Source organism: Castanea sativa, chromosome 1, assembly GCF_040712315.1.
Source record: "Castanea sativa cultivar Marrone di Chiusa Pesio chromosome 1, ASM4071231v1".
In the NCBI taxonomy this organism is placed as follows: domain Eukaryota; kingdom Viridiplantae; phylum Streptophyta; class Magnoliopsida; order Fagales; family Fagaceae; genus Castanea; species Castanea sativa.
Genome location: NC_134013.1, coordinates 13,413,730 through 13,437,534, shown reverse-complemented (window position 1 = coordinate 13,437,534; position 23,805 = coordinate 13,413,730). Strand labels below are relative to the sequence as shown.

Here is a 23,805-nt window from a genome sequence, read left to right as displayed (position 1 = left end):
CTTTATTTGCTACAGTAAACTGTTAGAAATGACAATGTTCTATACCAAGTTGGAAATTTTTTTTAAGTATAGTACTATCAATGTAGTATGAATTTTAGTGTTTTTGGCACTAAAATAGTTTTTTAACAATATTAACACAACCAATATAAATGCTCTTATAATAAAAAAAATTTATTAGATGCTTCCATAATACAACTGAAGGCTGCGTTTGGTTCAACGAAAAGTCAATTCCGGGCGTAAAATAATTTCAAGGGAAAATATTTTCCCGTAAAGAAAATGTATTCAGGCTGTTTGGTCGCACCATGGAAAATAGGGTAGAAAACAATTTCCAATGTTTGGCTGCCTTAGAATTTGTTTTACGGTATTCATTTTCCCATGTTTGGTTTGTTCAAACTTATTACAGAAAATATGAAATGCCTTACAAAGAAACACCTGCATTGCCTAGACGAACTTGTAACAGCACAAAAATAATCATCCACTTCAACATCAACAAAGAGCATTCGAATATACCCATAATATTTATATCAAAACGCACATAATGTACTTTCACTATTGGCATTATACGTCCATGGTGTACAAAAATGATACCTACACGTGGTATCTGAATAGTACACATGTGCCATACATGCTTACAGTGAACATACATAACTTGGGCAATTGTATCGTTCCAATAATACAAAAGACTACACATCCCACAAGTTAGAAATACATACATAGCCTGCTTAACGATAATACAATTGTGTCACATATATAATACAATGATAGGTGAATACTAGTACTACATCAGATGACAATCCCTAAAGCTACCATCACAGTCAGCACCAAACAGACAAGTCAGAGTCGAGTGAACAAATAACTATCCATCCAAAGCTTCCTCAGCTTAGCATTCTTGGCCAGAAATCCCCTAGCTGCCTTCTTATTTTCACACAGATGGTCAAAGGCAGTTGCAAGCATATCTTCACTATACCCATTCGCCGCCATAGCCATCACCTCAAAGTAAAGACTGGTGTAATCAACAGGCCCCCGATTGATTTCTTTTAAGGCCACAGTAATTTCCTTAAGTTGATCAGACAGATCAGTCAGAACACTATCATTAGAGGGAAGTGCATAGCCTCTTTTGCGGGATTTCGAAATTGTGGACCCAGTGGGGATTATTTTACCACATTCTTCCCCTTATCCACCACACCCTCCTCCCCATTGTTAGCTGCCATCTCAGTGCTCTCCCCATGCTCTTTCTCTGTGTCAATATCAACATATGACTTAGCAAAGCTACTTGTGGCCATATCCTTACCCACTACAATGGCTAACTCATCATACATCTTTATCCTCTTGTTCAAAAACTCAGCATGCTTATGATGTACCTGTAAGGGAGAAAGGAACATATAATAACAATGCAATAATCACTTCACTCATAAATTCACTATTCAATTCAATATAGATGCCATTAGATGATTTATGTCAATGATAAACAAAAAAAGATGTTAGGAAACAAAAGACAACCCATGATTTATGGGATAAGAACAACAGAAAATACAATGCACAAATGCTAACACCAGATTTTACAATAGATCCTCACATGAAAGTTACATTTGGAAATTCATAAAAGCAATGGAATCCTAAAAATAATGACACTATAAATTTCATATAAATAGGGTACTTAAGTAGCCTTGTCTTGTTCTCAATTCATATATTATAGAAGCCCAAAAAATATATTATCATTTATATTAAGAAAATATAGTTGGAAGTCATAACATAACTTCCTTCTGATAAGTCTTCACATTGCATGTGATCATTTTCAAGTTATCGTCCTGGCCGAACCCACTCTTCTTTCGAAGAGTTTGAATGGTACTCCACATGGTCCTCAGAGTACACATCCGATTCTCAACATATGAGGGATGGCACTTGACCCCAAACTGATCAGATATCTCCTTGGCTACAGTAGCAAAGGAGCCAGACTTAAAAGTGTTCGAGGGCTTGTTGCCCTTCACGGCCTCTTCGGCAAGTACAATTAGCATGGTCGGGTGCATTGGGGGCAACTATCAAAACTGCTTACTACCCACCTTCTCTTTCTCTTTCAACATTACTACATATGATAATTGTATAGTGAGACCAGCATTTAATAATGGGAGTAGCATTTACGAATTACTGTGCATATGAACCACAAGTCAAACACACATACAACCACGATTATAAATGTGCACAACAAAGCGAAACAACTACTGTAAATAACAATGTAATGTTGAAAATAATTATCCTTACACCACCAGAAGTCTATAGTAAATACATTGAGCATACAGAAAAAAAAGTACATATTACAATCATAGAAATCTAGATAAAGTACTACTCTCCACTCCTAATATAATCAGACCACATAGCTTGGCATATCTCATCTCTCTTAGCATTCCACACTCTACTGTCTTCAATGGAGTCCCGACGTGACTGTGTTTCTTGTTGGGAGCCACTAGACTTTACTTGGTTCATTACAGCTTCCATAATATAGTCAGTAGGATCAACCCCCATAATGTGATTATGAATCACACAACATGCTAACACTACTTTAACTTGGGTTTCAAAAGACCAAAAGGGTTCTGCATCCAACACTTGATCAACACTCCAAACCCTCGCTCAATGGTAGTTCTCAAGGAAGAGTGTCGGAGGTTGAACAATTCCCATTCATTATTTGGAGGACGATCACTAAACTCTTTTAAGTGATATCGCACACTTCGATAGGGTGACAAAATTCCATTTTTATTACCATACCCAACATCACCAAGATAATACTTACCTACATATATTCAAAAATAAAACCAAATCACTACTATGCTTAGAAAAATGCACAAAATTTATTAAACTAATAAACCCAAAAGGTGAAGTAATCCTATAATACCTGAGGGAATTGACAATCCCCTTGGCCTAGCAAATGTATCATTTAACAAACGTGAATCATGTGCACTACCTTCCTATCCAGCCAATACATAAGTGAACTTCAAGTCAAAACTAATGGAAGCTAACACTTTTTGCGCGGTTCCATCTTTGCCACCACGAAACCTTCCTTATATTTCAGGTGGCACAGATGCACGAATATGTATGCCATCTATTGCTCCAATATAATCCTAATTTTCGATAGACATAATGGTTTAAAATTACACAAATCTTCACAATTTACACATATACACAAGTTGTAATATTTATCGTAAAATATGGGTAGAAACTTCTGCTATCCCTTATCTTTAGGGGTGTATCTTCGCTAGACAGTCTTATTAGAGCTCTATATAATTTCAGGACCCCCCTAAGGACGACCTTGAAGTATCTATGAACAGTCTCAATCGATCTATGGAACTGACTACTAATTACACGAAACCTCACATTATGACCAATAATGTGTAAGAAAATTAGCATTTGCTCCGTAACGGACATGTGAATAGTCGGGTGTATGTGCTCCCCCTCAGTGAGGATGTGACATAAGTGGTGGAAAGCTATAGGCTTCATCCTAATTTGACTCACACAAAGTTTCTCACTTCCATGCAGAATACTATTTATGTAATGCTCTCTTTCGGCTGCACGATTAACATAAGGCGCCCTAGGCAGTCACCTACGTCGCAATTTCCTTACCAATGCAACCCCCACAAGGAGGATAGATGCAACTGAGACAAGAACTACTGCTTTGGTTTTTTTCTTCATCTAAAAAATCACAAACATTGTGGTTTAAGAGGCATGTAAATAAGCATGCTATTGATTACACAGTATATAAAAACAACCACAAATAGAAAACAGCAGAGCACACCCTGTCAACCAACACAACACCCATGATCTCTAACACAATCAGTATATACAACCATGCTCAAAGTTTGTTAAACCATCCAAATTCATATAAATGTTATAACAAGCCCAGTTCAAGATCAAGGGAAAAAACACAACCACTATGGCAGTGTGCCCACAGTATTCATAAGGTGCCATATACATTCACCAACAGTTCACAAATCACATTGATAACGAGTACCAAAATTTATGCACATATATTTTTGTATAATTGTAACATCAACAACATACACAACATAATACCATCACAATCAATATTTACACCAACAAATCATATTGCATTCTATTTCTGTATAATTGTAACACCAACAAAAGTTAATTTCTGAAATCAATAATTAAATAAAAAATGGATAATTAAAAAAGTAAATAAATAATTAAATATGTATATAAATAAATAATTAAATTAAAAAAAAAAAAAAAAAAAAAATATATATATATATATATATATATATATATATATATATATATATATATATATATATATAGATCGGATTTGAGATAGTGAGAGTAGCATTTGGGTTGTTTATGGGTTTGAGAGTGGATTTTGGCTAGATGGGTTTGAGAAGATGTGGATCGGCTTTTGTAGAGGGTGGGTCGGAGGTGTGTGGGTCGGAGGTGCGTGGATTGGAGGTGTGTGAATTGGCTTTTGTAGAGGGTGGGTCAGAGGTGTGTGGTCGGAGGTGTGTGGATCGGCTTTTTTAGAGGGTGGGTTGGACTAAAATGAGGAGAAACAATGGAGGAAACTCACCGTGGGTGGATCGGCAGCGCTCGTCGGACTGTGGATGGAGCTCGGATTGGTGAGAGGGAAGCTGCGTTTGGCATGAGGGAGAGGGTGGAGCTCGGACTAGTGTGAGGGAGAGTGTGGAGCTCGGACTGGCGTGAGGGAGAGTGTGAGAACCCGAGAGAGTGTGTAAGAAGTGGAAATGAATTGAAGGTAAAATAAAAACGGAAATGGTTTTATAGGTGGAAAAGGGTATTTTACAGTCAAAGTGTAAGCAATTTTCAGTTTGACTATAATTTCAATTGGTGTCAAACACACCCATTTATGTAAAATATTTTCCGTAACTAGTTTACATGTGAAACAAACGCAGCCTTACAGTGATAGCAAGGCTATTATGTATTTCCTGATTTTGATTTTCTAAAATTTGTATTTAGACTATAATTTATGGAAAAATACTTTTCTGAGGTGTAGAGTGAATTGCTGCTGTCACGCACATAGTAGAACTTCTAGAAGCACTATGAAGGGGGGATATCAAGGCACATCGAAAATAATCTCAAACAGTGTTTTGGGTTTTGCTTGCTTGCTTTCTTTCTCTCTCATTCACATAAACACACATTCTCTTTCTTTGTGAGTTTGATATGTTTATTCTTTGTGAGTTTCGACCATACAAAGAAAGTGGGTTTTATTAACCTCTCTGTTACTTTCCCACTTTATCTATCCTTTTCTTGAGACAGAGAGTAGTTGATGTGGGGCCAGAACGCGGCAGCAGAAAGTATTCGTATTGAAAGAATAATTGAAAGGGCAGACCTTTAAAGTAGGACTCGGCTTAACAAAAATGATCCAACAGGACCAAAACTTTGCTTGATTGGTTAGGCCTATTGGGCATAGTGCAATAATTCAAGCCTGGGGTTCCCAATTCTCGTAGTCTCAGCCCTTCCATGGGCTAGCCATTCTTAAGGGTCCAACTTTACTATGGGCTAAAGTGATAAGAAAGTTTTGTTGTGAAAATATTGTGGATGTAGTGCCTTTTTATTTATTTATAATAATGCACTATTTCATTAAACATACAAACCACAACCACCATCTTTTCTCAACTCTTTCAAATTGAAGAAGGAAGAGAAAATAGCTAAGAGTTTTGGGAGAAAATGGACTTTTACTCATATTTTTTAAAATATCTAGCACAATGTCACTGTTTTGAAACTATAACGCGATATGTTCTTATTTTGAAACTCGATTTTTTTAAAATCAAGTTTCAGTGGAGAACTCAAGTTCCATGAACTCAAGTTCCTTGAAAATTTTCAAGTGGAACTCGAGTTCCATTTAAGGAACTCGAGTTCATTGAAAATTTTCAAGTGGAACTCGAGTTCCATTCAAGGAACTCGAGTTCATGGAACTCAAGTTACTTGAATGGAACTCGAGTTCCAAAAAAAAAAAAAAAAAAAAAAAATATATATATATATATATATATATATATATATATTTTAAAGTTTGATTTGGCTATAGCGAAAATTGAGTTTTACATTGAAACTCGATTTTGAGAAAATTGAGTTTCAAAACAGGGACATTCCTATATAGTTTCAAAACAGGGACATTGTGCTAGATATTTTTAAAAAATAAGGGCAAAAGTCCATTTTCTCCAAGAGTTTTGTAACTCAATTAGTTGATATCTCCTAATACTTCTAATAAAGATATTTAAGGTTCAATATCTCCCGCTTCAAAAAAAAAAAAAAAAAAACATAAAGAAAAAAGAAAACTTATTACGATAAATAGAAGACCTATTTGTAAAAGCAAACTTAACAAGAGAAATGCAACACTATTTGCATCTCGTTTAACCCCAACTAAATGTTCAATCAATCAAAAAAAAAAAAAAAAAAAAACTCTATAGCTCTACCGAGGGCCATTTGAGATCACTAGAAGCACCTTTTAATTCTATGATCGGAGCTAAATAAGGGCGAGCTATTACATTTTCCACAAATCATAATAATAAATCCCACATATGGTTCTAGTATATATGATTCATATTTATGTGAATAGAGATGTGTAATACACCGATGTAAAAAATAATTTATCGAATTCTTGGCTTCTAAATTTTTAAAACCAACTATGCTAATGCTTCTATACAAGTCAATTGAGGGAAAAAGTTTGTAACTCATGGTAAGGGAAACTTAAATATATCACTTCGTGGTGCTATTTCTTGTTTATATATATATATAAACAAGAAATAGCACCACGAAGTGATATATTTAAGTTTCCCTTACCATGAGTTACAAACTTTTTCCCTCAATTGACTTGTATAGAAGCATTAAATATATAGTTTCATCACTTTCGCCAAAATACTAAGCCACATGCAACTGAGATCTTTTAGCTAGTTTCAGTGTGCTTGATGGGGGCTACCATGTTTGAAAATTAATACACTGAGATCTTTTAGTTTGTTTCAGTGTGCTTGATGGGGGCTACAATGTTTGAAAATTAATACACTACTAGTCGCAGACCTACGCGATGTGTGGAAATAAATAGTTATTTTGTATTGTAATATAATGTATAATTTTTTCTCTAAATTTTTTGAAGATAATTTGTTCTCCCTAAAAATTAAATAGTTTATAATTGGTCTAATTAGGTCTACTTTAGTTCAATTTGGTCCACTCGGTCAATTTTAATTTCCTTTAGTTCATTTTAGACTAATTAAGCGTTAAATTGATTCTTTTTGTAGATTGCCTTTTCAAATTTAGTGCAAAAATTCAATTTTTTTCTTTAATTTTTGGGTTGAAAAGTATGAAATTTTATTATATTTGGGCTAAAATCTTTAGTTTTGAGTTAAAAATACAAAGAAAATAGACATTAGAAATTTGAAATATGAGCCCTAAAAATGCAGTAAAAATTATAAATATTTAAAAGTCTTATTTGGTCCACATTGGTTCTATTCAGTCCATTATGTCCTCTTCAATCCAATTTGATCTTATTCGGTCCTATTTAGTCCATTCTATCCACTAAAGTTTTATTCGGTCCACTTCAATTTGGTCTTATTCAATTATTCAGTCCACTTCCGTCCTATCTGGTCCATTCGATCCACATTGGTCATATTCAGTCCAATTCGGTTGTATTCGGTCCATATTGGTCTTGTTCAGTCCATTTTGTTCACTTTGGTCCTATTCGGTTGGATTTGGTCCAATTCGGTTCATTCTGTCCACTTTGGTTCTATTTGGTCCTAATCGGTCCATTCTGTCTACTTTAGTCCTATTCGGGTCATTTAGTCCACTATGGTCCTATTCGGTACATTTTATCCACTTTGGTTCTCTTCGGTCCATTCTATCCACTTCGATACTATTCAGTCAACATTGGTCCTATTTGGTCCAGTCACCCCACTTCAATCATATTCGGTCCAATTGATCTCATTCGGTCCATTCTATTCGTTGGTCCTAATCTATCCATTCATTTTTATTTGGTCCAATTTGCTCCTATTCGGTCCATTTTGTTCCATTTGATCCATTCGGATCACTTCGATCCATTCGGATCACTTCGATCCATTTTGGTTCACTTTGATATATTTTTATGCACTTACATAATGGGAAAAAACATGTTTGGGTTGAAAGCACCTATTCTAAATTTAAATTTATTAAAAATATATACAAATCTCAAACTCTCTCTATGCCTATTTTTTTCTCCTCTCTGTAGGAGTCTTTCCTCTCATCTAGGGTGAGCTTTTTTTTTCTTCTACTTTCGGGTAGGGGCTGGTTTTCCTCCATCTTTATTGAAGGGGTAAGGGGAAGATTTGCTTCCAATAAGATACTTTTTTTCTTACAGCTATTGAACAGGAGCCATAGTACGAATTTACCAACCATACAAAGAGTGTATACTTCTTCAGCCCAAATGGATGCTGATTTTATTGAAAGGCTTCAAAGTATCCATTTGATGGAGGAGGAGGATGAAGTTATAAAGGTTCAATCACAGAATCATGCTAAGATATTGGAGGAGTGTTCATTAAGCCTAATGGGTCGTTTTCATACGACAAAACCAATCAATCTATGGGCTGCCAAAAATCTACTAAGGTCTGTGTGGAAATTTGGCCATGATCTAAAGATTACGAATGTCGATGAGGGGCTAATGCAATTCAAATTCTCCATGGAGAGCCGATTGAAGTGAGTCCTAAATAATGGACTGTGGAGTTTCAATAACCACTTATTGTTATTGAAAAGATGGGAGAAGGGAATGACGACGTTTATTGTGGATTTCAAAGTTGTACCAATATGGGTCCAGGTTTGGGGGCTGCCTTTGGATCTCATTAATGAAGAAGCAAGGAAAGATATCGGTGGTGGCATTGGGAGAGTCTTGGAAGTGGATTGCAAGGCAATTGCTGCGGGCCAAGCTCGCTTCCTTCGGATTAGATTTGAATTGCCATTGGATAAACCAATCCAGAGGGGCGCTCTAGTACTTAGCCCGGAGGGTGTGAGGGTGCAAATAGCATTCCAGTATGAAAGATTGGTTGGGCTGTGTTTTAGTTGTGGCAAGCTCAGACATGAAGCAAAGGAATGCTTGAATTAAGTCTCGGCTAAAACAGGGGAAAGGCTGTATGGGGAGTGGCTCAAGGCGAGGTTCCGACGACAAGTTAAATCGAATGGTAGGAGTTTCGGAGCACAGTCATGTGGAAGGGAAGCTATCGGTGATCAAGCTAGGGACCCGATGCAAACACCACGGCAACATAGGGCAAGTTCAGCGATGACAAACTGAGCCAACTTGGACACCGTTACAGTCAGAGAGAAACGACAAGCATTAATTATGGAATTATTGGAGGTGAGTAATTCTGTGAGTAATGAGCAACCCTCACATCAATGAACAATGCAAATCGATATCCCTGAAATCATGCAACTCGATATTTTAGGGAGAAATTTAAACATGGTGCTAGTTACGTATGTGGAAACAGATGAAGGAGCTAATACCACCGACCCATGTGATGAAACCCTAGTTGATATGTTCAATAATAGGGCACGTGCCTCTCCACATGATGCCAAAAAGAAGCCTCCATCTGAAACACATAAGTGGAAAAAGATAGAGCGCCGAGACGATGCCGAAACCAGACCGAAACAAATACAGATTGAGATTGAAGGACACAAACAAATTGGGTTGAAATGACAGAGAAGATTTAGCAAGGATGAAGGTAACACAGGGGGAAGGAAACGAAGCAAGGCACATACAACTTACTCACCATACACAGCAGCGGAGGCTAACAGTCAGCCCCGTCGAGCGCAATGAATGTGTTAAGCTAGAACTGCAGGCGGCTTGGGAACCCTCATGCAGGCACAGTCCTCTCTCATTTGGTGAGGGAGAAAGCTCCTAAGGTCCCGTTTTTTATGGAGACGAAACGGACAGTGGATGAGATGAGAAAAATACAAGCAGAATTGTGGTACGATAATACGTTCGATGTTCCTTACATCCATAGGGCAGGCGGCCTAGCTATGCTATGGAAGGAGGAGATCACTTTACATATTCAGACTTACTCTCAAAACCATATCGATGCACATATCATGACAGACCCAGCCAATCCTTGGAGAATTACCGGTTTTTATGGGAGACCAGAAGAACATCACCGACATGAATCATGGAGTTAGTTGAGGCATCTACACACTAGAGACTCACTGCCATAGGTATGCTTGGGAGACTTCAACGAAATCTTGAACTCAGCAGAGAAGCAAGGTAGGCTCCCCAAACCCCACCGACTTATGGAGGCATTTCGTAATGCATTATTGCAGTGTGGACTAATTGCTCTGGGGTACCAGGGTAATATGTTTACATGGCGAAATGGAAGGCCAAAGGATGCTTTTGTTCAAGAGCGTCTGGATAGGGCATGTGCTACAATGGAGTGGAGAGAAAGGTTTCCACATGCAGCAGTGAACCATTTGCAGGTATCATATTCGGATCATGAGCTTATTTTTCTAATCATCCATGGTAGAGTAGGCAACACAAGGAGAAAGAAAATCCCGAAAAGGTTTGAGGAAAAATGGGCGACACATCCCGAATGCGAAGCCATTATTCGGGAGGTATGGAGTAGGGAACCACCGGTGGGCAGCCCTATGTTTCGGCTATTCTCAAAAATTAGGGATTGTCATATGGCCTTGGTAGCTTGGAGTCGAAATATGGGAAGCACTGGAACACAATTTGAGGAGAAAAAACAACAACTCCAAACCCTTACAGCACAAAATGATCCAGAAAATTTGGAGTTATTACAAAAAGTGAGGGATGATATCAATACTCTTTTGTATCAAGAATAATTAGCTTGGAGACAACATTCTAGATCCATATGGCTGCTCGCTGATGACAAGAACACCAAGTTCTTTCATCAAAGAGCTAGTCAATGCCATCGAAAAAATAATATTGATGGCTTTATGGATGAGGAGGGGAGATGGTGTACAACGGATGATGAAATAGAGGGAGTGGCCGAAAGGTATTTCCAAAGGCTTTTCACTAGTACAAACCCCACTCAAATGGACATAGTACTTGATAAAGTGGATCAAGTTGTCACATCGGATATGAACCACACACTCCTACAGCCATATCGACCAGAAAAGGTCCAACAAGCACTCTTCCAAATGCATCCATCAAAATCACCAGGTCCAAATGGTATGTCTCCTTTCTTTTTCAAAAGTATTGGAATATTGTTGGTGATGATGTCATTGAAGCAGTGTTGTCAGTTTTATCTTCGGGTCACATGTTGCACAAGATGAATTACACCCACATTGTCCTCATTCCCAAAATAAATGAGCTGAAAAATGTGGTAGATTTTAGGCCAATTAGTCTTGCTAATGTGGTTTCTAGGATTGTATCCAAAGTCTTGGCCAATCGGCTAAAACAAATCTTGCCCAATGTAATTTTCGAATCACAAAGTGCTTTTGTACCTAACCGATTAATTACTGATAATACTACTATAGCTTTTGAGATATTACATAGGATGCAGAACAAAAGAAAGGGAAAGAAGGGGCAAATTGCCATCAAACTGGATATAAGCAAAGCTTATGACCGTGTGGAGTGGAGGTTCCTTAGAAGTATAATGCTCAAATTGGGGATTGATGAACAGTGGGTGAGGTTGGTAATGGAAATAGTGTGTACAACTTCCTATTTGGTGCTTATAAATGGCGAACCAAGAGGACACATTACTCCATCCCGGGGTATCAGACAGGGTGACCCACTATCCTCTACTTATTTCTGTTATGTGCCGAAGCACTATCCTCTTTAATCCGCCATGTAGTTGCTTCTCAAAACCTACATGGGATATTGTCTAGCACAAATGGGGTCTGTATCTCACATCTTCTTTTTGTAGATGATAGTTTCATATTTTGTCAAGCCACCGAGGGGGAATGCTAACATCTTCTTGAATGATTAAGCCAATATGAGCAAGCATTTGGCCAAGCAATCAATAGGCAAAATACGACATTTTTCTTTAGCCAAAACACAAAAATGAAGGTCAAAGTGGCAATACAAGGAATGGTGGGTGCAAGGATCATGGAAAATTGTGAAAAGTATTTGGGTCTTCCAATGGTGGGTGGAAAATCAAAGGTCAACACTTTTAAAGATCTTAGGGAAAAAATCACAACGAGAGTGATGGGATGGAAGGAGAAATATATTTCTAAAGCAGGTAGAGAGATCCTAATCAAAATGGTGGCTCAAGCAATCCCTACATATACTATGGGTATGTTCAAAATCCCTAAGGCACTATGTGATACTATAAATTCCACATTGGAAAAATATTGGTGGGGACAAACAAAGAATGAAAGGAAAATCCATTGGATTAATTGGAAGAAGTTATACACTCCTAAGAAGAAGGGTGGTATGGGTTTTCGAGACATCCAAGCTTTTAACTTAGCTTTATTGGCAAAACAAGCATGGCAGCTAATCCAAGATACTCATTCCTTGTTCTATAAGGTGTACAAGTCAAGATATTTCCCAACATGCACTTTCATGGAGGCAGGGCTTGGCAACAACCCATCCTATGTGTGGCGGAGCTTGCTGGCAGCAAGAAAGCTGATTAGGGAGGGGTCAATCTGGCAGGTGGGGTGATGAAAAACCATTGAAGTCTCCACCCACAAGTGGCTCTCACATAAGCCTGCGTTCATTGGGGAGCCATGACCAAATCTGATGGTAAGTGAGCTAATTGATGAAAACTCTCGGCAGTGGAATAGGGAGAAGTTCTTTGATTTATTTGCATATCGCACTCAGATGGAGATAATGGCCATACCATTATCACGGGTTGCAGGCAGAGACAAGCTGTGTTGGAAGGAGAATAAAGGAAAAGTTTTCAGTGTGAAATCTGCCTAGCAAGTAGCACTAAGGTTGAAACAACAAGACTATGTTGAGCATTCCACAACAGCAAGGGATAGGCCTATTTGAAACAAAATATGGTCCCTCAAAGTACCACCCAAATTTAAGAACTTTATATGGCGTGCCTACTCTAGCATTTTGCCAACCCGAGATAATCTACATAGGAGGAAGTTGCATGTGGAGCCAGGGTGTGGTTTTTGCTGTCAGAACCCAGAAACAGCCAAGCATGTGTTATGGACCTACCCTTTTGCCAGGAACGTATGGGCATTATGTAGAGGGAAGCTCCAAAAATGCTCCAATGTAGCCACAGACCTCTTCTCTTTATTTCGGCTACTGGTGGACAAATTGGAGTGTGATGAATTGGAGAAGTGGGCTACGGTGAGTTGGGCGCTCTGGAATGCGAGAAATACATTTTATTTTGAGAGGACTTAGTGGCACCCCAAAAGAATTCTTGGTGAGGCACTTGGTTATCTAAAGGAGTATCACAGATTATGCAATTCATAGAGATAGGCGTTGCACAGTGACATGAATGGGGCTGTCTTTTCGAAATTACATGTAATTGGTTATTTACGTGGTCTGGTGTTACATGACCATAGATGTATTCTGTAATTAGAGTTTATTTCATCAATAAAATATTTCCATCTTGGATCTCAAAAAAAAAAAAAAAATCCTTGCATAGTATTTATTGTTGCTATGTTTTTGTTGAGTCACATTAACATAACATTTCAGTCTTCTTCGGTACGACTAAATTTAAGTGAAAGTCTTTTTAAACATAAATGCTATGAATATACAAATATAATATTTAGGGCATTTATTCATTTGTTTTAATGTCGTTACTTTTAAATAAATTGCATGAGGTTGATTATACATTTAAATGTCGTTACTTTTAAATAAATTGCATGAGGTTGATTATACATATAAGCAATATATATATACACACACACACACACACACACACACACACACACATTTAATGTCATGGTTTTTTTTTTTTTTTTTTTGGTTTAGTGAAAACATTGGGCTTAGTGGTACTATTTTATAGCCAAAAAAAAAAAAAAATTTGACTTTATTTTTTATATATAATTTTTATTTTGAAAATCTAATTTGTAAGTGGATAAAACAATTTGAAAATTAACAGGAGAGTGACCCTATTTTTTAGACAATGTTTTAGTGGGAGTTAAAGCTATATTTTTACCAGATTGTCCTTTAGTTTTATCTTTACATAAACATAAGGGTGTAGAGGTATTTTTGAACAAAAAAAATGAGGATTCCAAATAGGGAAAACCTCTTAAATAGTAGTAGTAGTAGTAGTAGTAGTAGTAGTATGTATGTATGTATAATTTTTATTTAAATAAATTATTCATTCTCTTCAAAAAGATTATCTTAACAATTAAAAATCATATCAAACTTATTTTGAATATGTATAATTTATTCTCTAAATTTTATTGTAGAGAGAGAAGGATTACTTGTGATGGGGAACTAAAAAATATAACACCAAAACGTATGAATCCAGAATAGAGTTTTAAAAATCACAATGACTCATCAATATAAAGTAAAGTTGCAAGAAAGAATAAAAAATCAAGAGAGAGAATAACCAATTTTTCAAGAGAGGGTGTGAGAAAGAATAATAAGAAAATTATAGAAAATAATAAGAGAAAAAAAAGTAAAAAGTAAAAAATATAGTAATAAATACCAAATTATTCAAGTCATGTTATGTAATAAAATAACATTATATTTCTGTATACTATCTTTATAAAGAAGTGGACCCAATTGGACTGAATGGACCTAAGTGGACTGAGTTGGACCAAAATAGACTGAAATGCTATGCTGATGTGATTCAAAAGGAGCGTAACAATAATAAATAATACACTTTACTTTTAAATATTATATAGATTTGTAAAACTTATATGCAGTAAAATTTGTATTGATTACAACATTATGAAAAAAATGATAATAAGGATTTTGTTTATTATGTTGTTGATGTAAACGACATCATTTAAATGTTTTTTTTACTATTAAAAATTTAAATGAATACATTCATAGGATGCCTTAATTAAAGAGAATCTTATTGTTTGATTAATATTAATTTAAAAAATGCTTAAATGACTTCATGTACTAATAGATTTGGACAAAGTAATTAAACTAACTCATTTAGTTATTTACTAATAGATCTTACAATTAAAATGGATCGAATGAACTGAAATGCTACGTTGATGTGTCTCAATAGAAGCATAGCAATTATAAATGTCATGCTGTAGTTTTGAGATATTATATAGATAGATGTGAGTCATGTGACTATACAGGAAACTCGTAATGAGTCTCATTTTTGTTTTATCAGAGGTTAGAGTTTTTCGAGTCACCATAAATCATTTCCAGATCCAACAATTCATATGGGAAACGCTTGCCAATTCCTTCACAAGCCGAAAAAGAATTGGCGCTAGGTGCCAATGCTCATTCTAGAAATTGGCCTCGCCATATATGACCTGCATAATCAGCTAGCATAGGTTTTCCAAGTTGTAGGAAGCCTGTTTGATACTAGAGGTGGCAAGTTTTGGACATTCACGTCAACAGGCAGCAGGCGGTATTCATTATCAAGCTCCTTGAAAACTTTGATCATCTCTTCAAGCAATCCCTCTCTCCTAAGAAATCTCCCCTTCATGTCCTGATAGTTCAATCTGTGTGCAAGCCACACTGACATCATCAGCTTGTTCATGTATATCACGTCCCTCATTATCACCATTGGACCTGGCTGCCGGTGCTCATTCTTGCTTTCAATGTACCTGCAATTTCAGCAGCCACAAGGCCCTCAACAGCATAGAATTACCTAAAAAGGATTTTTATTTTTTGGTGGCAAAACATATGGATTAACGACTAAATGCAGATCCTATCATAGATTCATAGCTGCAAATACACCTGAACGGCCATGTCAAGTAATGCAGAGCTGCCCAGTACATGGCGTTCTAAGATATCATTCAAATTAGATAATCCAACATGTCTACAACAATCAGAGCACTGAATGGGCGGGTTTTGAGAAATTTTTTTATTAAAATTACCAAATTTATTAAAAATTTAAAACAAATCAGATTATCTTAGGGTGGTTGTTGGCCTAAGTATGTCTATAACTCTAACAACTGATTAAGAACTGCATATGTAAGCTTCTGAATGAAGAATAACCCAAAGTGACTTCACGGTCCATAAAAGTGAATAGTCATATGTGCTTAGTCCATGCTCATGGCAAGAGCAAAGTGAAGCACTAATGAAAGTGTAGTGGTTGGCGGTACCACTAATTCTGTGCGTGATTCTAAATGTGTAATAGAGTCTATATCATTAATATCTATAGGAATTGGTTTGCACTAGGGGAAAATGAACATTAATAAGGAAAGAAAGAAGATGCATGACCATACATACCTTCTTATTCTTTCTTTCATGCTGGTGATCTTTTCCATTGGGGTGGAGATGTTAATACAGAAATCAATTGCATCTCCCATGTCTGGACTACAACGATACTTACCAATGGGCTTAGTAGCTAGAATACTGTTAGGGTATATGATCTTTTGGATATCATATCTCAGAAAAACTGTAGTTAATATGTTCATCTCGTTGACTACAATCTGAAACTCAAAGAAATATGAGTTAGAACACAAATGAAAGATATATGCTTATATGAGAGTGCATAATAAACATCTTATTAAGCCTCCTTACCAGGACTCCGTCCACTTCACAATGATCACCAACATCAAATGGGTGAATTACAAATAAGAAGATGATTGCTTCAAATACTGTTTTGCAGGTATTCCCAAAAATAAACACCACCAAAACTAGCTGTGAACTTGTAAAGACAAGGAAGTGGGAAATTCGAACTTTGAGTATAATAAGCCATATTATCAATGTAAGGATAGCTACAAGTATGTTCAACAAAGTATGGAGTTCGTCCACAGCTGTTTTTGCATCAGTGAGAGACAATGCAAGTGCCCTTCTCTCTCTAAATGCTTTAACCTAAAACAAAAGGTTAAGTTTACTTTATGTCATTGTTTCAAAGAAAATAAATGAGAACGTAACTCAGTTTTTTCCCCTCTTTCTCCACTAGGAGATGTCCATCAAATAAATGAGAACAAAAAGAGCATATAAGTATCTTTTATATTGAGCACCATAGCCAGAGGCCAAGAAAAATAAAGAAAGTAGTCATACCATCCAGTCCCTATGGAAGGACTTGCTGATAGCTGCTACTCCAAACAGATGCATCGTCTTCAAAGTTTCTTCTTTACTCATAAAGTGCGTCACATCCTCGAGGTAAATGCATCTTATATAGAGGTTTGCATTTTATTACAATCAGAATGAATGGGGCATCAATATTTAAAAAACAAAAAATAAGACAAGAACTACTTCAAGGAATGCTAGGAACAACATATTTCACAATCTTTCACCCAACTTGTTAAAGTGTCAAGTTATGATTGATGTTTCATCACTTTTACATGGGTCTGTCTGCCATTGATACCACTTTATTATATACCAATCACAACAAGCCACATCAATGCTGCGGAAAATGTTGTGGAAAGATTTGTGCCCTAACACTTATTGATAGATAAAAGAAAGTAAAGGAAAGCACTAGTATTTTACACCCTATTTTTGTCATCTGATGGAAGAAAAAAAACGGTGAAAGAATGTAAGAACTTAGTCCGACCCTGGCTTCGCCACATTCTGAAATATCCTGTTGGCTGCCTCTTTGCTTGGCACTCACTTCTAATCTGCAACAAAGCTTCATCCTTGATTTTTGAATTCAGTAACTTCCTATTACCTTCCTACTCCTAGGAAGCAGAGTTGTCCCAGGGTCACCAGGCAAAGTAACCCGAGCTTTCTCAAGCTCTTGAACCTCAGCCATAGCTTCCTCTTCTGTATCATGCCTTTTAAACAATGGCGAACTAGAGAGCACTTTGATGACATACTGATAAAACAAAGCCTCCTGGATTCGTTCAAAGAATGTGTTTAAATGAAAAATTGAAGCCAGGACCTTAACAAGCAGAGATTTCATAAGCAATATTAGGGTACCCAGAAGAAAAAAAACTAGAACCTTATTTACATAAGGCAGAATCTTGTTCTTTCTCTCCTTTTTAACCTTGTCATGGAAAATACTATGCCACACAAGCAAAACCAAACCCAACCAGAGGCAATTCTGAACTGATTTCCTTAGCCCATAAACAAAATACAATACCCGTTTTCGCCAAAAAAAATTGCGTTCTATAAAGAACACAACCACTCGAATTCCCCAACCCGAGACAAAATGTCCACAGATTAATGTTGAAACCATTATTTCCCACTTCCATAATGGAAGATCCCACACACTGTCTTTTTATAATTGGGAACCAAAAGCTAAAAACTAAGGCTGCAATAATCAAAATAAGACTCACAGATTGAAGCATTGTCAGTGTGCTGAATTTCATTCTCTTATATTCTTGCGGGATGTCATCATTGTCCCCATAATCTTGATCTTTCTCAGGCATTCTTCCAGAGTTTACTGAACTTTGACATGGTTCCTCTTGCGGGTCTATCAGCCTAGACTTGTTCATGCTCATCGCTGACTTGCAAGAACGTTGCCTAAATGAAACATTTGAACTACACTTTATAACCTCCGCTCCACCTAAATTCAAGTACCCTTGGTGGTTTTCTTGGTCCGAAAGCTCTTTAATTCTTCGTCGTAGAGACTCACTTCTTCCCTGAAAGTTATTGCTGCATGGACTTCCGTTAATATCATCAGGCTTGATTACTACTTCTCTTTGACTTTGAGCCATCTGATAGTAATTTCTTTCTCGTTCTTCTTTGTGTAAATGGTGGTGCTGTTATTGTTTAGCAGAAGAGAAGAGCTTGGTTTCAAGAGCTTTCAGAAAGGTTCCATAAAAAGAATTCGACCAACTTGTATAAGCACTATTTTAGATGTGCTTCTTAGCAAATGGCAAGTCCACTAATTACTCATCATCAATACTGAAGAATATCGAGTTTATAAGTGGTTAGCTTTGAAATTAATTGCGTGGAGGGAAGTAACTTGCCTGAGGTGCTCTGCAAAGTTTCTCAGTCTATAATATACATTTTGAAAAAAAAGAAAGTAAAACTACTCATTTTTCTATCTTCAACTTTCCACTAATCTAAAACTCCGTTTGGATAGCTGATCCACATCCCTGTGTCTGTGCTTTTGCATTCTTTTTTTTACCAGCGCCTCTTGCATTGTTCATGGAACATGAACAGTGCATTAAGGCGTACAGTACATTCAGCAGTGAACAGTAACTTGAAAATTATTTTTTTATTGTTTTCAACAATAAGTTTTCAATTTTCAGCAAAATAAGCGATATTCAAATATACACTAAGTATTATTTTTGTTTTATTGTTGATATACGTTGAGTCCTTTCGCAACCCCTCAAAGGAATAGAGAGGTAGGTTCAATGCCTACCAGAATAAGACATCTAATTATCATAAGGAAAATATAATAGATACTTTAATAATACAACTGACAGAAAGGCTATTATGTATTTCCTGATTTTGACTTCCTAAAATTTTTGTTTAGACTATAACTTATGGAAAAATGCTCTTCTTACATGCTGAGGCTACGAGTGATTTGTTGCTGTCACGGGCATAGAATAGAACTAGAATCACTATGAAGGAGGTAGGGGCGGAAATACTCGATGAGTTGTGGGGGCCATGGCCCCCACCCGCCAAAATTTCAATAATTAAAAAATTACCCTTAAATTTAGTTAAAATTTTCAAAAATATATAGATCCCCCCCCCACCCCCCCCAAAAAAAAGTTTCATATAATTTTCATGTAGTAGTCTTAAATTGGATAAATTTTATGTTTGATATTACTTTAGCCCCCCTCTCTCTTAAAATTCTAGTTCTGCCCGAGGGATATCTAGGCATACCAAACATCATCTCAAACCGTACTTATTGGCAAGGAAGTTTATACCACAATGAAGATTTCAAGTGCTATCAAAAGAATTTGAATGTGGATTATTTGGTTTCTTGTTTCAAATTGGGTCCTCATGCTTAAACACCTCCAGCCTTAATGGAGCCTTTCAACTCTAGATCACTGCAGTCCAAAGGCACCCAGGAAAAGAAGATAAAAATCTAGTCACAGATGTGATTGGATTATTACTAAATTCAGTAACGTTCAGGCATTACCAGTACTTAACTAGTTAGATTAACAGAAGAAAGTACCAAATGGAGGAAATACAAAGTGAAAGGAACTCAGCAAAACAAGATTATTACATCATTACATGTGTTATAAACAGCCTTATCACTTGCCAGTTGCCACTTCAATTGATGCTCTGTACAAAAGCGGATACCCTTCAAGGAGATTTCCTCTTCTGCCTCTGCCGGTCCATTCTCTCATCTGCAACCTGTTCCAAGATCATAGTTCATAAAAACCCGAAGTGGAAGAGAAAAAAAAACAAGAAAGGACAAAGAACTTTTCCATACCCTCTTGGCCATGTGCCGCAAAATATCTAAAATTTGGGAGAATTCTGGTCTCAAAGATGGATCTTGCTGCCAACATCTCTCAAGCAATTCCCCAAGCTTTGGAGGAGTATGCCTCGGAATTGTAGGCCTCAGACCCTGAAATTCATATCACCAAATCTCTATATTAATTAAAGACCATTCTGTCTTCCACTAGTCTGCAAGGCCCAGTAAACAACTTCAGTTTTTATTTATTTTTTAAAATTCTCTCAAAAATAAGAAATACCCTACTCTTCACACACGCAGTCTATACCAGCAGGTTCTTTGTGCAGATGTGATTTGCTCGGCATACTCATTTATTCTTTGTAGGCATGGAGATTAGGTAGTTGTGTCACCCGCTCAGTGGTCAAAGGCTCAGGGGCTAGAAAAATTATATTGTTGGTGAAAAAGAGGATAATGATGAACTAAAATACTTGAACCAAAAGGGGAATATTAACAAGACCTAGAAACAAAGACCTAGAAACAAAGAAAGAAACAGAATATCTTGTTGGGGTAGACGAATATTAACAAGATTTTATTTACAATATCAAAACATTTAATGGAGGAATACCATCTGAACCACACCAACTGCTGCTTGTAATGGCGTAAAGTGCTCATACAGGAGCTGGCATTTCAGTCAGAAAACAAGATGATAGATATGAAGTCTGTGCAACCAAATTTTTTTTGAAGATATAGCAAAAGCAATTTTCTGAAGAGAGTTATGTTTTCTTCACCGGCACTCATTATCACTACCAACAAAGTGGCACATTACCTTTCCTGTAAGCAACTCCCACCGTAGAACTCCAAAGCTGAAAACATCAACTTTGTGATCATATGGTTTATGTTCGATAACTTTCATGCATCAACACCAAACAAAAAAACATGTCAAACGATTGGGGAAGCTACCAAAGCCACAAGATCAACATCATTTAAGCCATGCGACAGTGAGTAAACAACAAACCCATAAGAGGGTTGACAAATTCATGTATCAACTTTCAACAGTATAAAAGCTATATAGAGATTTGACACAACATAACTATATCCCAGTTTTTATCTATTATATATGTCCCTCATAACTCAAGGCCCATGCCCTCCTTGGTGCACCCTTATGCGTATGCTAGTAATATCAAAAATTTGTTCCATCATTCATCTATTCAAACATTGTTTTGAAACAACTTCCCTAAAAGCCCTAGATTCATTTTTCATTTAAAAGTATTTCTTCCCATTTTCCTCCCTGTTTGACAATCGTTTTTGGTTTTTGTGCAATTAAAAAGATGATATCATCTAGCATACCATATTCCTTTTTGAATCGAAGAAATGGCAGAAGGAAAAAAGGGTGATGTACATAGTAAATTTACCTTTTTTTTTTCCCTTCTTCAGTATTTTGAAACTGAATAGTAGGGTATAAGAACTAGAAAATTATGCCTAGCTAGAAACTTAATATCCTTTGTTCAAATGAAATCAAGTAAAATGTTTAAAAATCATTGAATTCATATATAAAGAAACAGACCTCTCGAGCCATCCAAAACTATGTTCCAGTTTCAACAGTCACACCAGATTGAGAAAATCAGCAATCTTGACAACCTGGTAGACAATTTTTTTTTGAAATTTAGTAGATAAAAACTTAGATCAATCTTAAAGCCATGTTTACAGCCATGAAACAACCTAACAAAGCTCCCATCTAGAAGAAGCAATAAATCAAGGATAAGAATGCATACAGCTGCCCTCTCTAGTCTGGAAGCAGAAAGAAAAGGGAATATTAATCTAAAAGAAATACATAGGCTATTAAAAAATTTCATGACAATCAGTAGTGCCCTTTCATCCATTAATACCTTATAAGCTCTCATACCTGTTAATTACAATATTCGAGAAAACCATAAGTAGAGATCTGACTTCTGAGTCCTTATTAAACTGAAATTAACGCCTTCACATCCTATCATGCTACCTGCAATCATGTGCCGCATCAATTAGAGGTCACTAGTCAAAATTCTAAGTTGGGTAGTAGTTCCACATCATGGGTAATAGCCAAAATTGTTAATCGAAAAGCAATTCACAGTTAAATTGGTCATTTGTACTTCAGAAAATGTAGTTGTCCTTTAATTTAAACTAACTAGTCAAATAGGTTAAAAAATTGTTTTGGCATGATTGTATTTAACTATGTCATCATCAACCCATCATCAGGCTATAATGGTTATGAAGCAGAGGACCTGCATGCATCAATATCTCTAGACTAAGACAGTGATCAGCGACTAAGCCTTGACCTTAGGTAACTCCAGGGGAGGTAAGAAGTAGTCCTTAATATACAATAACAACAAAAAACATACAGATCTAAAGGGAAATAACCTAAAAATGAAAATCTCTTATTCCATTTCCATCCATCAAAAGATTGGCAGCTTTCGAGTCCTGATGGATTATATTATTGTCGTGCTCATACATGCTTTCACCAGATATGTACTCTAATAATTTACCAATTATGTTTTTTTAATCAAAATTCTATAACCAATGAATGTAAATCAGAGCACCACAATACATATGCCATAAAAGATTAAAATTACCCATAACATTATACAGGCTTGGAGATATTGTACATGCCCCGAGGAATTGGATAACATTCTTGTGCTGGATATTCCTGAACGTAGCCAATGAATAACAACTTTTCTTTTTATAAAAATCTCCATAAACATTGTCTAAGCATATTAAAAGTAAATGACATTTTACAAAGGCTTATAGTCTAATGCTTGTGTTCCTTATTAATTTGAAATTATATTACTTAAGAAATAATTTTGCGCGTGTGTGTGGAATGGTATGCAGCCAATAGGTCTCGAAGCCCTGCCCTTCTGCTTCGAGACTCTGTATTACACACGCACAAAAACACCCCAAATTGGATTTTATAATATGGAGTTACATATACAGAAAGAAACCCAGAAAAGTGAATGAATGAAAGAAGATGAAATTTTGAGTAATACTACTGATTTACCAAAAATGGAGATACTTAGCCAAAGGACTTTAACAAGTATGCATAAGAGAGAGTCAGAGGTTTATAATATTGCTAATTAATCGAAGAGAGAGAGAGAGAGAGAGAGAGAGAGAGTTGTGTGTATGTAATTGTAAAAGTACCTGGAGCTTGAGGAACCCAGGCCTTTTGTGCTCGCCCTTGGACATGTTAATGGAGATAAGCTGGAACTCGACATTTTCCTCATAGAGGCAGGCTAAGACCCTGGACATGGGTGGACCGTACACTTTTACAGTTTACTGGAGTCACCGTTGGAGGAATGGGAAGTTCAGTAGCTTTGGGGGGTTCAGTAGCTCATGGGTCCAACTCTACTATGGGCAATGGTCCCCTGCAGTCTTGTATGGGCCGAAATGACAAAGAAGTTTGATTCTGGGCCATCTGAGTTCTTTTTGATAATATGCTCTCTTCAATATAGTTCCAAGTCGGTTTGAAGCTAAACATTTTTTTTTAATTTTTTTTTATTAAGGT

At 36.5% G+C, this 23,805-nt stretch overlaps 4 protein-coding genes and 1 pseudogene across 24 annotated transcripts; 3 read left to right on the top strand and 2 right to left on the bottom strand.

Annotated features, from left to right (window-relative positions):
• The first annotated feature begins 8,407 nt into the window (after positions 1-8,407).
• LOC142614502 (uncharacterized protein At4g02000-like) lies at positions 8,408-9,079 on the top strand. The gene is made up of 2 exons (XM_075787066.1): positions 8,408-8,676; positions 8,734-9,079. The coding sequence occupies exons 1-2, from the start codon at positions 8,408-8,410 to the stop codon at positions 9,077-9,079; spliced, it is 615 nt and encodes a 204-aa protein (XP_075643181.1).
• Positions 9,080-10,254: 1,175 nt separating this feature from the next.
• LOC142614417 (uncharacterized) lies at positions 10,255-10,803 on the top strand. Its single transcript, XM_075786963.1, has one exon. The coding sequence runs from the start codon at positions 10,255-10,257 to the stop codon at positions 10,801-10,803; it is 549 nt and encodes a 182-aa protein (XP_075643078.1).
• A 1,183-nt stretch (positions 10,804-11,986) lies between these two features.
• Positions 11,987-12,844, top strand: LOC142614209 (putative mitochondrial protein AtMg00310). Its single transcript, XM_075786806.1, has 2 exons — positions 11,987-12,577; positions 12,701-12,844. The coding sequence occupies exons 1-2, from the start codon at positions 11,987-11,989 to the stop codon at positions 12,842-12,844; spliced, it is 735 nt and encodes a 244-aa protein (XP_075642921.1).
• Positions 12,845-15,338: 2,494 nt separating this feature from the next.
• LOC142619789 (mechanosensitive ion channel protein 8-like) lies at positions 15,339-18,633 on the bottom strand (annotated as a pseudogene).
• A 1,314-nt stretch (positions 18,634-19,947) lies between these two features.
• LOC142619823 (serine/threonine-protein kinase STY17-like) lies at positions 19,948-23,653 on the bottom strand. 21 transcript variants are annotated; one of them, XR_012841608.1, is made up of 6 exons: positions 23,442-23,651; positions 22,174-22,269; positions 22,043-22,058; positions 21,835-21,908; positions 20,310-20,706; positions 19,948-20,230 (listed from the first exon to the last, which is right to left on the bottom strand). XR_012841608.1 is itself a non-coding variant. In XM_075793154.1 (6 exons), exons 4-6 carry the CDS (start codon positions 21,181-21,183, stop codon positions 20,180-20,182), a joined length of 273 nt encoding a protein of 90 aa, XP_075649269.1. In that variant the 5' UTR covers positions 21,184-22,058; positions 22,174-22,269; positions 22,880-22,953; positions 23,442-23,644; the 3' UTR covers positions 19,948-20,179. The 21 variants fall into 21 exon arrangements, 6 of the variants coding, with proteins under 6 accessions (XP_075649269.1, XP_075649255.1, XP_075649278.1 ...); XM_075793154.1 differs by adding an exon at positions 22,880-22,953 and having other exon boundaries at positions 20,310-20,444; positions 21,097-22,058; positions 23,442-23,644; XM_075793140.1 differs by having other exon boundaries at positions 20,310-20,444; positions 21,097-21,908; positions 21,990-22,058; positions 23,442-23,644.
• Positions 23,654-23,805: the final 152 nt, after the last annotated feature.

Bases quoted from the DNA above. Each gene is read 5' to 3' on its own strand.
- LOC142614502 (XM_075787066.1), top strand. From the start codon at position 8,408: ATGGATGCTGATTTTATTGAAAGGCTTCAAAGTATCCATTTGATGGAG. The intron at 8,677-8,733 runs GTGAGTCCTAAA...GTTATTGAAAAG, and splicing joins TCCATGGAGAGCCGATTGAA to ATGGGAGAAGGGAATGACGA.
- LOC142614417 (XM_075786963.1), top strand. From the start codon at position 10,255: ATGGAGGCATTTCGTAATGCATTATTGCAGTGTGGACTAATTGCTCTG.
- LOC142614209 (XM_075786806.1), top strand. From the start codon at position 11,987: ATGAAGGTCAAAGTGGCAATACAAGGAATGGTGGGTGCAAGGATCATG. The intron at 12,578-12,700 runs GTGGGGTGATGA...AACTCTCGGCAG, and splicing joins GGGAGGGGTCAATCTGGCAG to TGGAATAGGGAGAAGTTCTT.
- LOC142619823 (XM_075793154.1), bottom strand. From the start codon at position 21,183: ATGAAAGTTATCGAACATAAACCATATGATCACAAAGTTGATGTTTTC. The intron at 20,445-21,096 runs GTAATGTGCCAC...TATGAATTTCAG, and splicing joins GGGAGTTGCTTACAGGAAAG to GGTCTGAGGCCTACAATTCC. The intron at 20,231-20,309 runs GTATGGAAAAGT...ATCTTGGAACAG, and splicing joins TGCGGCACATGGCCAAGAGG to GTTGCAGATGAGAGAATGGA.